Below are 13,013 nucleotides of genomic sequence, written 5' to 3'. Positions count from 1 at the left end.
CAGAGGCTGACAGAAACGTAGGGAGGAGGAGGGCGGGAAGGCAGAGCCAGCATTATTATGGAATTCATACAAACTGGCTTAATGTTCCCTGGCCCCTCTCTGTTTTTCCTTAAGCACATCCCCTGAGCATGCACTTCCTTTGGAAGACACTATTTCCTAATAAAACTGAGATTCATAGACCCAAGATTCTTATTAGGAAATGACTTCAGGAAATGCATTTGAAATAGATGATGGTACCTGTTCTAGTCTCATGTTTACACTTCTGTTTGCCCCTTTGTAACTTTCAATCAATCAATCAATAAGCAAACAAATAAATATTCTAGGAATCTGAAGGTATAGTGGTCAAATGCATCTACGTATTCACTTTTTCTGTCTTAAATGCCTTCTTGGTTGTTTCCCACAGTTATTAGGAGATCTTAATCCTGGGTAGTGAGAGTTTAAGATGGGAATGTGGAATTCAGAAGGCATATGGATGTTAGCCCTGCCCTCTGGAAAGTGAGACTCTAAAGAAATTTAAGTGACATACCCAGGACATCAGCAGACAGGGAAAATGTTTCAAATGAGCATAAGGATATTCTGTTAAGTTCTAGAGATGTGGATCAGTCAAGATGGCTTAGGAAAGCCTTCCTAGACATGGGAGGAAACTTTGTAGGATAGGGTTGAAAAGAGGTAGAGGGTCAAGACTGGGAAAAAAGGAGTGAGGAGGGCATCCATGGCAGGGTAACTTACCCAGGCCAAAGACTTATCCCAGGAAAGGTAAGTCAGGATGTGAGGAGCTGAGTTAGGAAGGAGGTGATGGGCCAGAGGGTAGGGGGGATTAGGGTGGATTCTGAAAGCTGAGTCAGAGGGTCTGGAGTGAATATAAACTATTGGATTAATCACAGATTATTACAGGGAGAAAGGGTATTTCTGAACATGGCCTTAGAGAATGATGTTTCTGTGTTTTTATAAGCTGGATTTGTGATAGTCTCTCTCAGAATTCCTAATCATGGGTTTGCTTTCCCTTCTATAAGTTTGGTTGTTCATTTGTTTGTTCTTCCTACTTATGTTGGTGTCATAAAATGTGATTATTTAATTCCTAGAGGTTTTGTTCTTTGGGTTGCTTCTCTGATATCTTCATACTTTGTAGCCACTTTCACTCATCTTCAAGTGTGAAGAACACAAGGATCACCCAGAACAACTCTGTTGAGGGAAACAGAAATTATCAAAATCATTACCCATTTCTGTCCCTGCCATTTAGATGGCCGTCTTCTGGGATTCCTGCTCAGGGTCCATGGATGGACTTCAGAAGAAAGTGGGACATTTTTTTTAATGTTTATTTATTTATTTTTGAGAGAGAGAGACAGAGAGAGAGTGAGGGGACAGAGAGAGAGAGAGGGAGGAGACAGAGAATCAAAGCAGGCTCCAGGCTCTGAGATGTCAGCACAGAGTCTGACGTGGGGCTCAAACTCACAAACCATGAGATCATGACCTGAGCCAAAGTTGGACACTTAACTGACTGAGCCACCCAGGCAGCCCTAGGACATTTTTTTTGAGGTGACTAACCTCAGAGGGGTCTGTGACTCAACAAATGTGAGTAATAACTGTTGTGTTTTTGTTGGGAGGTAGGTGGCTGGAGATGGTTCCTCAGAGGTAACGTGGTACAAGCATCCTTAGTGCCCAGTAAGGAGCCTCCAGAGACAGTTGAAGGAGCTGAAGGATAAAGAGGAGTTGGTAAAAGGGAAATGGGTTCAGAGGGAACTGGTGGGAGGGGCTCCCCATCTTCCCTTGTTCTCCACCCTCTTTCTAGTGGGTATTCCTTTTCTGTGTTTTCCATGTCCTGATGATTACAGATTCCAGTTCTCCTTCAATTTAAATGTATTGATTGCCTGTTGTTTATCAGTCCCTGAACCAGTCCTCTCATAACATCATCTCATGAAATTCCTTTGTTGAATCTGAAGTGCACAGAGTGGAGTCAATCCCTTTCCTAGTGATGGACTATTAGCACCATAGCTTCATGTCAGGCCCCTTTACAATGCATTTTACTTTCCCCATTCATCCTGATCTCTATTCTCATTTCTCCTCCTTATGGAAAGGGGGACTTTCTTTAGTGTATTTAATAAATGCTCTTCCAATCCATGATTTATACATTTAGTTAGATACATTCATCCAGTCAACAACTACACAGTGCTATGTGTCAGGCACAGCTGTATGTGCAGAGAATACAGCCAAGAGAAAAAAATTCTCCTTTCATGCAGCTTACAAATCATGAACAAATAAGTAAATTAAAAATATATTACCTTAAATAGTGATAAGTACTAGGGGAATAAAGGGGCAGGGGATAGGGGCGCCTGGATGGCTCAGTGGGTTAAACGTCCAATTTCAGCTCCAGCTCAGGTCATGATCTCACAGTTCGTGAGTTCAAGCCATACATCGGGCTCTGTGCTGACAGCTCAGAGCCTGGAGCCTACTTCAAATTCTGTGTCTCCCTCTCTCTCTGCCCCTCCCTTCGCCCCCCTCTCAAAAATAAATAAATAATTTAAATTTTATTTTTATTTTTTTAATTTTATTATTTTTTTAAATTAGAATATAGTGCAACAATGATTTCAGGAGTAGATTCCTTAGTGCCCCTTACCCATTTAGCCCATCCCCCCTCCCACAACCCCTCCAGTAACCCCCAGTTTGTTCTCCATATTTATGAGTCTCTTCTGTTTTGTCCCCCTCCCTGTTTTTATATTATTTTTATTTCCCTTCCCTTATGTTCATCTGTTTTGTCTCTTAAAGTCCTCATATGAGTGAAGTCATATGATTTTTTTCTTTCTCTGACTGACTAATTTCACTTAGCATATACCCTCCAGTTCCATCCATGTAGTTGCAAAGGGCAAGATTTCATTCTTTTTGATTACCGAGTAATACTCCACTGTATATATATGTACCACATCTTCTTTATCCATTCATCCATTGATGGACATTTGGGCTCTTTCCATACTTTGGCTATTGTTGATAGTGCTGCTATGAACATGGGGGTGCATGTGTCCCTTCCAAATAGCACACCTGTATCCCATGGATAAATGCCTAGTAGTGCAATTGCTGGGTCTTAGGGTAGTTCCATTTTTAGTTTTTCTGAGGAACCTCCATACTGTTTTCCAGAGTGGATGCACCAGCTTGCATGGCCACCAACAATGCAAAAGAGATCCTCTTTCTCCACATCTTTGCCAACATCTGTTGTTGCCTGAGTTGTTCATGTTAACCATTCTGACAGGTGTGAGGTGGTATCTCATTGTGGTTTTTATTTGTATTTTCCTGATGATGAGTGATGTTGAGCATTTTTTCATGTGTCGGTTGGTCATCTGGATGTCTTCTTTGGAGAAGTGTCTATTCATGTATTTTGCCCATTTCTTTACTGGGTTATTTGTTTTTGGATGTTGAGTTTGATCAGTTCTTTATAGATTTGGGATACTAACCCTTTATCTGATATGTCATTTGCAAATATCTTCTCCCATTCTGTCCATTGCTTTTTAGCTTTGCTGATTGTTTCCTTTGCTGTGCAGAAGCTTTTTATTTTGATGAGGTCCCAGTAGTTCATTTTTGTTTTTGTTTCCCTTGCTTCTGGAGACGTGTTTTTAAAAAGGCAGGGGGAGAGGTCTGTTTTGTATGGTTAGAAGCAGATTATAGTTTTATATGGGGTGATTAGCAAGATGTGCTACACATGTGCTATTTCACCAAATGCAGTGAAGGGAGCAACCATGTAGATATCTGCGCTACAAGTAGTATGGCTATAGGGAACAGAAAGTATAAAGGCCCTGAGATAGGATCTTGCCTGGTATGTTAGGAGGCCAGAATGATTAGGAAGCCAGTGGCTAGAGACCAATGAGTGGGAAGAGAGAGAAACAAGGACTTTGTAGTACATTGGAAATGCAGACTTTGGCTGCTACTCTGAATTGAAATGGAAACTGGTGGAAGATTGTGAGAAGAGGAATGTCATGACATTTTAAACAGATATATGTGTATCCTTGACAAATATAGTGTTTTTTGGCTGTTTTTTAAATGTACATAAATGACATTGTGCTATACAACTCTTCCCGCTTATATTTTCCTACTTAACAATGTTTCTAGGATCTACCCAAGTTGGTATCTATAAATCTACTTTGTTATTTGTGACTGCTGTGTAGTATTTCATTGTGCACATACACACATTTTATGTATATATCCCTCCAGTAACAGACACTGGCATAGCTTCCAGTTGCCTGCTATCACAAACATTCCTGTGATAAACATGCTCATAGGGCCTCTTTATGGACTCAGGAGAGAGTCCTTGGGGTGTTTACCTCAGGGATTGTGGGGTGGGAGTGTGTGCATTCTTAACCCCACTAAGACTGTGCTTTAGGATGGTGACCCCAGTTACCTACTTCTACCAGCATTGCATGATAGTTTGTATCTTCTCATGAAATTATGTTGATCCAGTAAGGGAAGTGAAGTAAGGTTCCTTATGGATGAGGAAACTGAGGCTTAGAGAGATTCAGCCAATTACCCTAGTTTTTGTAACCAAGTGGAAGAGCCAGGGCTCAAAGCCAAAGTTTTTGATACAATTTCCAGATATAAGATGAGTCATCCATAGGCAAAGATATTATTATTATTATTATTATTATTATTATTATTATTATTATTATATTTAAGCCTTGTATTTTTCAATGCCTGGTCTAACTCAGTAAGCTTAGGAGTCCCAAGTAATTAGCACCAACATGTATGAGGGTGTTTAATTAGACTCCTTAGAGTTTCAAGGTAAAATATATGGAACAAAACTGATTTCATTTTCTCATGCAGACTATCTAACAGGCTCAAGTTTTAGTGGATGATTTTGAGGCTACAAAATTGTAAGGAGTAACTGATTTGCAAAGCTTGGGAACGTTGGATCAGATTTCAATATTAAGTATTAGATAGATTACATTAACTACATATTGTTTACTAGGAACTGAGCTAAGTACTTTACATGCATCATTTCACTTACTCCTTACAACAACCCTATAAAGTATTTTCTTTTACTCCCATTCGACTGTAGTGGAAACTAAATTTTGAGACATGAACTAATTTGTCCAGAGTTACCAGGTATGAGGCTGAGTTGCAATTTGAACCTGAAGAGTCTACCTGCAGAGCCTTACTCCTAAGTAAACTGTGCCGCCTTCCTGTTAAGGAAGCTTTTACAATGTCTTTACATTGAAATTGTAGATAATTTCTTGTCCGTTCAGGTGGTTTAAAGCAGTCATGGGAAGTACAGGGCTAGTTGGACAAGAATCTCCAGAGGGAGAAGATATGAAGTCTGAAAGTGTCCCCAGGTCTCTTCATTATGTCTCCCTCTGTCCCCCTAAGTAAGATCCTCTGCCTTAGGACATCCCACCTAGATTATAGGTCCTGAGAATGACGCCTTTACAAACGTAAGGATTATCTAACTGGCATGGGTGGTTGGTTGCCTATAATTCTGATAGTGTTAAAACATGTGTCCTCAAAGGCAAACAATTCTTTATCACCTTGTGTGGCTTATACCTGTCATGAATGATGTGTGGTCAAAGTGTTATCATAGCTGGCTTTCCCCCCACACTTTTCATTTTGCTTGCCTTCCACAAAGAAAGTAATTCCATTTGTATCTTTACCTGAACCAGGTTTATAAAGGTTGCTTGGCCTCAAAGCATGTATCTCAAGTCAATATATAGGAATTCTGGCTAATGTTTCTGATTTCTCTTATCATTTTGTGCACTTGTTCAACAAATACTTATTGAACAGTCTCATGGAGGACACAGGCAGTTGATGGAATTCTGATACATTAGGATAAATGGCACATGAGGTAATCTGGGTGCCATGAGAGCACACAGGAAGGGCAGCATAAGGGTCAGGGGAAGTTTCTGGTGAAGTAACCTCTGAGCTAGGGACTGAAAAACAAGTGGGGGGGTAGCTAAGTGATGGGACAAGAGGGCATTAGAGGCAAGGGAGCAGAGTGAGTATAGAATTTCACAGCTGGAGCAGGAACTGGGCAGGGGGTAAAGCTGGAGGAATCAGCACAGGTCATATGATGAAAGAAGGAAGGACTAGGAAGGAAGGGCAGTGGGAATCACTGAAGGGTTTGAAGCCTGGGTGTGGGTGGAGAGACATGTCAGTCATATTCATAATGTAGAAAGACTCAAATTCTTAGCCCTCCTTATCTATTTCACATGCTTGTTAGTGGAACTGGTGAGTGGCAAATAAGGAGTCTAGATGGATTTGTAGACAGAAGGTCTGACTCATAACCCAACCTATAGAGTAACCTATAGAGAATATTTTTGGTAACATATAGAGAAGACTTTTCAATTTTGACTTGATCTTTCTGTCTTTACAAACCTCTCATAACATTACAAAATTCTCTCAAAACCAGAGCCTGAGTTGGAGGAGAGTGTGGGCTTTATGGCTTTGTTTTCTCTGTTCTCCACTACTCATTTCTGGGGAATTTCTGTGAATTGTCCATCCAAAATCTTGCTCCCCTTAAGGGGGGGGGACCATTTGAATAGCAGCAGGGAGTAGAGGAAAAGAAGAAGCACTTGCAGGGTTTATTCATATATATATATATATATATATATATATATATATATATATATACACATATATATATATACACAAATATACATGTATATATGTGTATATATATACGTGTATATATATATATATATATATATATATATATATATATATATTGGCATATTCAGAGAGTGGTTTGGGTGAGTTAAAAATAACTCCTTGTGAAAAATTAATAGGGAGTTACAAGTGAGTGTTTTAATAAAGCTCACAGAGCAGAACAGATTCTCCAAGCCATTGGGAGCTGACATCAGAGATGGCTCAGGGCGTTTACAGAGCATCTTGGGGCCAGAGAGGAGACTGTCTGCATAAGTCAGCTCTCCTTCTCTCCTGAAACCTAGGGAGGGAGGAGACAGAAATAATTGTTTTCATTGTGAGCTACTGAGCGAGGTGACTTAATTTTGTTTCTCCCTACCCATCATACTCTCTTAACTGTAGATATAACTGTAGTTAATTTTTGTCTCATTGTTTTGGGTTAGGATTATTTAATATCACAATTCACAAAACAGCTTTTCTGGCTCTGTTCCCTTCTTAGAAATGGACCCTCAATTGGCTGCTGTATCCGTTTCTCCACTGTCTCTTCACCAGACAACCTGTTCATCTGGTTCTTGCAGGGAGTTATGAAGCCCCACCCTTTTCTTCTTCTTCTCCTTCCTCTTTTCAAAGTGCCTCTGTGAGCCTATATGGCTAATGTGAAGGGTTGAACTGTACATTCTTTGCCATTAGTGCAGCTTAATGGATGATGCTGAATGATGAGAAAGAGGACCAAAGTGACACCTAAACCTGGCTAGCTGATTTGGGGGTTAAGAGTTTTAAGAGTGGAGGACCAACATTAGTATTTTAAACTCAGATTATTATTTTAAAAATGGTTCTGTAATACAATGAGGCCCTTATTCTGTGAATTAATGTGCATAACTCATGCCCAAGCACTGTGCAAACATCTGGTGCATGAATTATTGCATAATACATTCATGCTCTGCTGCATTTTACAGCTTGATTAGTACATGAAGCTACATGACTTAGATGAACCCAAATGGGAATATATCATCCAGTGTGTAAAAAAGGAGAATGTTGGAGATATTTGTTACTTTTTGTGGGGGGAAAGCAGGTTTTGTTTTTTTTTTTTTTGTATGATGTCTTTTGGTGTCAGTTTCTGGGCTGCAACAGATGACATGGGACTTCTGAATTTGGGTTGGTTGGTAGAACACCATTGTCTAGTAAATATTTATTGTTTACTTAGGCTTTATGGAGGGACAGCATAAAGCAGATGAAATACAAAGCAGCAGATTTGAAATCTGAGCAACAGAACTCGGAAGCCCCAACCCAGCTCGACTTAACTCATCTTCATCAAACTGAATCCCAGACTCCAGGCTTCCTGTGCTTGCTACAGCTCTCTGCTCCTAGAACCCTCTTCAATTCCAGCTACAATGTTGTGTCAGGCATTTCGCAGATTTGGTCAAAAACTGGTTCGCAGACTTCCTAAGGAGCAACAGAGACCTGAGACCGACACTGCCATAAGCCTGAGCACTCTGGATTTAGTGGTGCTGAGTGTAGACCACATATTGGGCGCAGGTGTGTATGTCCTGGCTGGTGAGGTGGCCAGCAATCAAGCAGGACCATCTTTTGTGATCTGCATTTTGGTGGCTGGCCTATCTTCTGTATTGGCTGGGCTGTGCTATGCAGAGATTAGTTCTCAGGTTCCCCATTCTGGCTCTGCATATCTTTACAGCTTTATCACTATAGGCGAAATCTGGGCTTTCATCACTGCCTGGAACCTCATCTTCTCCTATGTTGCTGATACAGCCATGGTGGCCCTGACATGGAACTTAGCTTTTGATTACCTGCGTGAGAACAGGATCTCTCAGACCCTGCATGAGAACATTGCACCACACGTTTCCCGTGTCCTTACAGAATATCTAGATTTCTTTGTTGTGGGCCTTGTGTTGTTCCTCATGGAACTGCCGACTCTGAGGATTAATCACTTTCTCCTGGTTAGCAGAGCAGTCACAATGTTGAAACTTTTGATTCTTAGCTTTATCATCATCACTGGCTTCATTAAAGGGGACCTGCACAACTGGAAGCTCACAGAAGAGGACTACGTAAAGGCTGGACTCAATGACACCTCAAGCTTGGGCCCCCTGGGCTATGGAGGATTTGTGCCTTTTGGCTTTGAAGGGATTCTCCGTGGTGCAGCTACCTGTTTCTATGCATTTATTGGTTTTGACAATATTGTTACCAGAGCTGAGGAAGCCCAGAATCCCCAGCGTTCCATCCCCATGAGCATTGTGGTTTCACTGCTCATCTGCTTTTTCGTGTACTTTAGTGTCTCTGCAGCACTTACACTTATGTTGCCTTACTACAAACTTCAACCTGGGAACACCTTGCCTGAAGCATTTCTCCATATTGGCTGGGCCCCTGGCTACTACGTTGTTACCTTTGGATTTTTCTGTAGTCTTTCTGCACGCATCTTGGGCTTTATGTTACCCATTAAGCAGTTGATATACAAGATGGCAACAGATGGCCTCCTGTATGTGCCTGTATGCTGGCACATACACCCCCATCATGGCCGCTGTGATCTTTGGAATTATTGCAGCCATCATGATATTCCTCTTTAAACTCACAGATCTCTTGGACCTCAGGTCAATTGGGTCCCTGATATCTCATTCTCTGGTTGCTCTTTGTGTTCTCATCCTCAGGTATCAGCCTGAGGTGAAGAATGGGGCAAATGAAGCAGAGATGCAGGAGGAGAATGGACCTTCAGCAGAGAGGCTGACTCTACAGCGACTACTTTTTCCAGGCAGTTCCACCCCCACTCCACTCTCTGGCTGGGTTGTCCGTGTTTGCTCATTACTGCTTGTTCTGCCGCTCACTCTTCTTTGCCTGGTGCTGGCCCAGTGGCCAGTCCTGCTTTCTGGAAACCCAGTGTGGATTTCACTGGTTGTGGTGCTCCTGGTGTTCATCACTGGGCTCACTGGGGTCATCTGGAGACAGCCACAGAGCTCCAGTCGCCTTCACTTTAAGGTCCCTGCTGTGCCTTTCCTCCCGCTACTGAGCATCTTTGTGAATGTTTGCCTTATGATGCAGCTGACAGCTGACACCTGGGCCCCTGTTGGTATCTGGATGCTGATTGGGTTTGCTATCTACTTTGCTTATGGGATCCAGCACAGCCTAGTTGCTTAATTCCACTTAAATTTGGGCCATGATTTTATATACTGCAATTTTGCTGAATTCACGTATCAGTTCTAACAGTTTTTTTTTTTTTTTTTTGGTGGAGTCTTTTGGATTTTCCATGTAGAGTATCATGTCATCTGCAATGAGTGAAAGTTTGACTACTTTGCCAGTTCATATGCCTTTTATTTCTTCTTGTTATCTGATTGCTGAGGCTAGGACTTCCAGTACTATGTTTAACAACAGTAGTGAGAGTGGACCTCCCTGTCATGTTCCTGACTCTAGGGGGAAAGCTCTCAGTTTTTCCCCACTGAGGGTATTAGCTATGGGTCTTCATATATGTCCTTTATGATGTTGAGGCATGTTCCTTCTACTCCTACTTTCTTGAGGGTTTTCATCAAGAAAAGATTCTGTATTTTGCCAAATGCTTTTTCTGCATCTGTTGAGAGAATCATATGGTTCTTATCTTTTCTTTATTAACGTGGTGTATCCATTGATTGATTTGCAGATATTGAACTATCCCTGCAGCTCAGGAATAAATCCCACTTGATGGTGGTGAATAATGCTTTTAATGAATTATTGGAATTGATTTGCTAATATCTTGTTAAGAATTTTTGCATCCATATTAATCAGGGAAATTGGTCTGTAATTCACCTTTTGGTGGGGTCTTTGTCTGGTTTTGGAATCAACGTAGTGCCGGCCTCATAGAATGGGATTAGAAATTTTTTTTCCCATTTTTTGAAACAGCATCAAAAGAATAGGTGTTAACTCTTCTTTAAATATTTGATAGAATTTCCCTGGGAAACCATTTGGTCTTGGACTCTTGTTTCTTGGAAGATTTTTTGATTACTGATCCAATTTCTTTACTGGTTACATGTCTGTTCAAATTTTCTATTTCTTCCTATTTCAGTTTTGGTAGTTTATATTCCTAGGTATTTATCCATTTCTCTCAGATTGCTCAATTTGTTGGCATATTATTGCTCATAATTTTCTCTCAATATTGTTTGTATATCTGCATTGTTGGTTGTGATCTTTCCTCTTTCATTTGTAATTTTATTTATTTGGGTCATTTCCTTTTTCTTTTTGACAAATATGGCTAGGGGATATCAATTTTTTTAATTCTTTCAAAGAACCAGGTCTTAACAACTGATCATTTCTAAAGTTACCTTTACCTAAAAAATTCTAGGATGTCCTCTGGTTCTTCTGTCCTGTGATTCTCCCAGTCAGATCTCTCTTCTGCATTAACTGTGAATATGAAGCATGCCCACTTTCACTATAACTAAGTGTTGGAACTGTAGAGGTACAACAAATAACACTCCATTTCTTCCTCCCATCTTCAGAAGCAATTGATAATCAAGACCTAGAGACAGATGATTAAGCCATCAGCTTTAGATCTGAAACTTGATTGTCTTGCTAATCCTGCCTCACTAAATTAGACAGACTTACTCCTCATCTCAAGTAATGATGAGCACCCCCCAACTCCCACCACAGGAGAGAGTTTTCTCTTATTAGATTCACTTGTGTTTCAGGTTGGAATGCAAGTGTTCTTTGGGCAGGTTGGCCCTGGATAAGAAAAGAAAATCAACTAAAACTGGAAGGGGCTGAGCTAGGTATGCTCAGTGCTGTCTCTTCTACTCACTAATCAAATTCACAATAAAAGAAGTCAGGAATATTACTCTTCTCAGTGGTGCTCACTTCAGGAAATGCCACCTTACCTGTAAGGTTTGTGAAAACACAGATTGATGGGCCCTGTGCCCAGCATTTGGAATTCAGAGGGCCTGGGTGAGGCCCAGAACTTGTACTGCTAACAAATTCCCAGGTGTTGTTGACACTGCTGTTCCAGGGACCACACACGGAAAACCAAAGCTCCAGCTGAAGCTCTTCCACGTGTAAAGACGAAGTGGTGACAACAAAGATGCAGTTTGAACACTTATCTTCATTTAATGAAACAATCAGATTAAAATGCCATCATTAATCCTCTCACAGTGGGGAACTCATAGTGAATCATTTCACAATGTATATGTCTATCAAATCACCACAATGTACACTTTAAACATCTTACAACTTTATATGTCAATTTTACTTCAATAAAACTGAAATTAAAAAATATGTATATGTATATATATACATGTACATATTTACATATATACATATACAGTTATCTGTGTGTCTTTATTTTCTTTATTTTATTCCCTGATTGCAGATCATAAGTTATGAGTATATGTTGTTCACCCCAGGGCACTCAGCTGTCTGCCAGGCACATAATGAATACATAATAAATTTATGTTAAATATAATTGAGCCTTACACATTTCTTTGGTTCAGTAAATTTCCCTTCCTTTCAGGCTAGCAGTGTGCTACTCCTTTAAAACTTCCCTCTGGGAGACTTCCTTGACAAACAACTTTTCTCTCCATTCAATACTATATTTAGAACTGTTTCTAGGTCTGCACCCAGCATCTAGAACTGTACCCAGGCACTTTTAGTTTTGCCTTTGTGTGGCTCTGCCTGAGTTCTGGTGACTGTCCTGTCTTTTCTATCAGAGTAGAATGCTGCTCAGGGCAAAAGTATATTCTTCTCTTCCTGTAGACCCAACAGTAAGAACAGTGTTGTTTACTGAAAGAGCAAAAGGGAAAATACAGCCTCACAGAACCACCCCTGGTCCCACACCAGCTATTTCTATGGTATGTGGGGAGGGGGCCAAAGTACCAAAATTGATAGAAGGCCTAACCTGCTCTATCTGACTCAAGGGAATTCTTGAAGAGGAGACTGGCTCCAGCATGGGTACAACAGGTAATTTCTTAAATCACTTAAAGTTTGAGGGAGGAGTTAAGATGGCAGAGAAATAGGGAAACCCTAGGCTTTCCTCATCTCTCAAACACAGCTATATTGAGGTCCGATCACTTTGAACACCTAGGAAATTGATCTGTAGACTGGAAGAAGGATTTCCAAAGTCGGTGGGAAAGTGTGGCTTGTACAAGGTGCATAGAAGTGAATTGGGGGAGAGAAAAATGGCGGTGTCTTGGTGTAGAGATCTCTGGGGCTCACTGGGAGAGAACAGTCCCCTTCCTGGAGTACTTAGGACAAAAGACCCCTTAGGCATCAGCAAAAGGCCTTTCACCCAGAGGGCTTGCCAAGAGTGCATATAACCTTTTTGCTGCTTTTTTAGATATGCTACACCATAGATTCCACGCACTAAGCAGGCAGGGGGCTATTTTTCTGGGAAAAGGACAACAGACACAGCGTGGAGAGGCTCTAATCTAAGGGAT

General features: G+C 40.9%; 2 protein-coding genes across 2 annotated transcripts in view; both read left to right on the top strand.

Moving 5' to 3' along the window:
* Window positions 1-1,710: 1,710 nt before the first annotated feature.
* Window positions 1,711-13,013, top strand: part of LOC116738193 (cationic amino acid transporter 3-like) — a 47,508-nt gene continuing 36,205 nt past the window's right edge. The window contains exon 1 of the mRNA XM_032593930.1: window positions 1,711-1,743. The gene's annotated coding sequence lies outside the window, so the exon portion shown is untranslated. The remainder of the gene's footprint in view (window positions 1,744-13,013) is intronic.
* On the top strand, window positions 7,815-9,836 carry LOC116738195 (cationic amino acid transporter 3-like). Its single transcript, XM_032593932.1, is given in 2 exon segments — window positions 7,815-9,109; window positions 9,111-9,836. Coding segments are annotated over 2 exon segments (1,752 nt in total). The 5' UTR covers window positions 7,815-8,006; the 3' UTR covers window positions 9,760-9,836.

The sequence above is a fragment of the Lynx canadensis genome, chromosome B4, assembly GCF_007474595.2.
Source record: "Lynx canadensis isolate LIC74 chromosome B4, mLynCan4.pri.v2, whole genome shotgun sequence".
Classification (NCBI taxonomy): Eukaryota; Metazoa; Chordata; class Mammalia; order Carnivora; family Felidae; genus Lynx; species Lynx canadensis.
The sequence above is the reverse complement of the archived record's forward strand: the minus strand, read 5'-3'. Positions and strand labels throughout refer to the sequence as shown.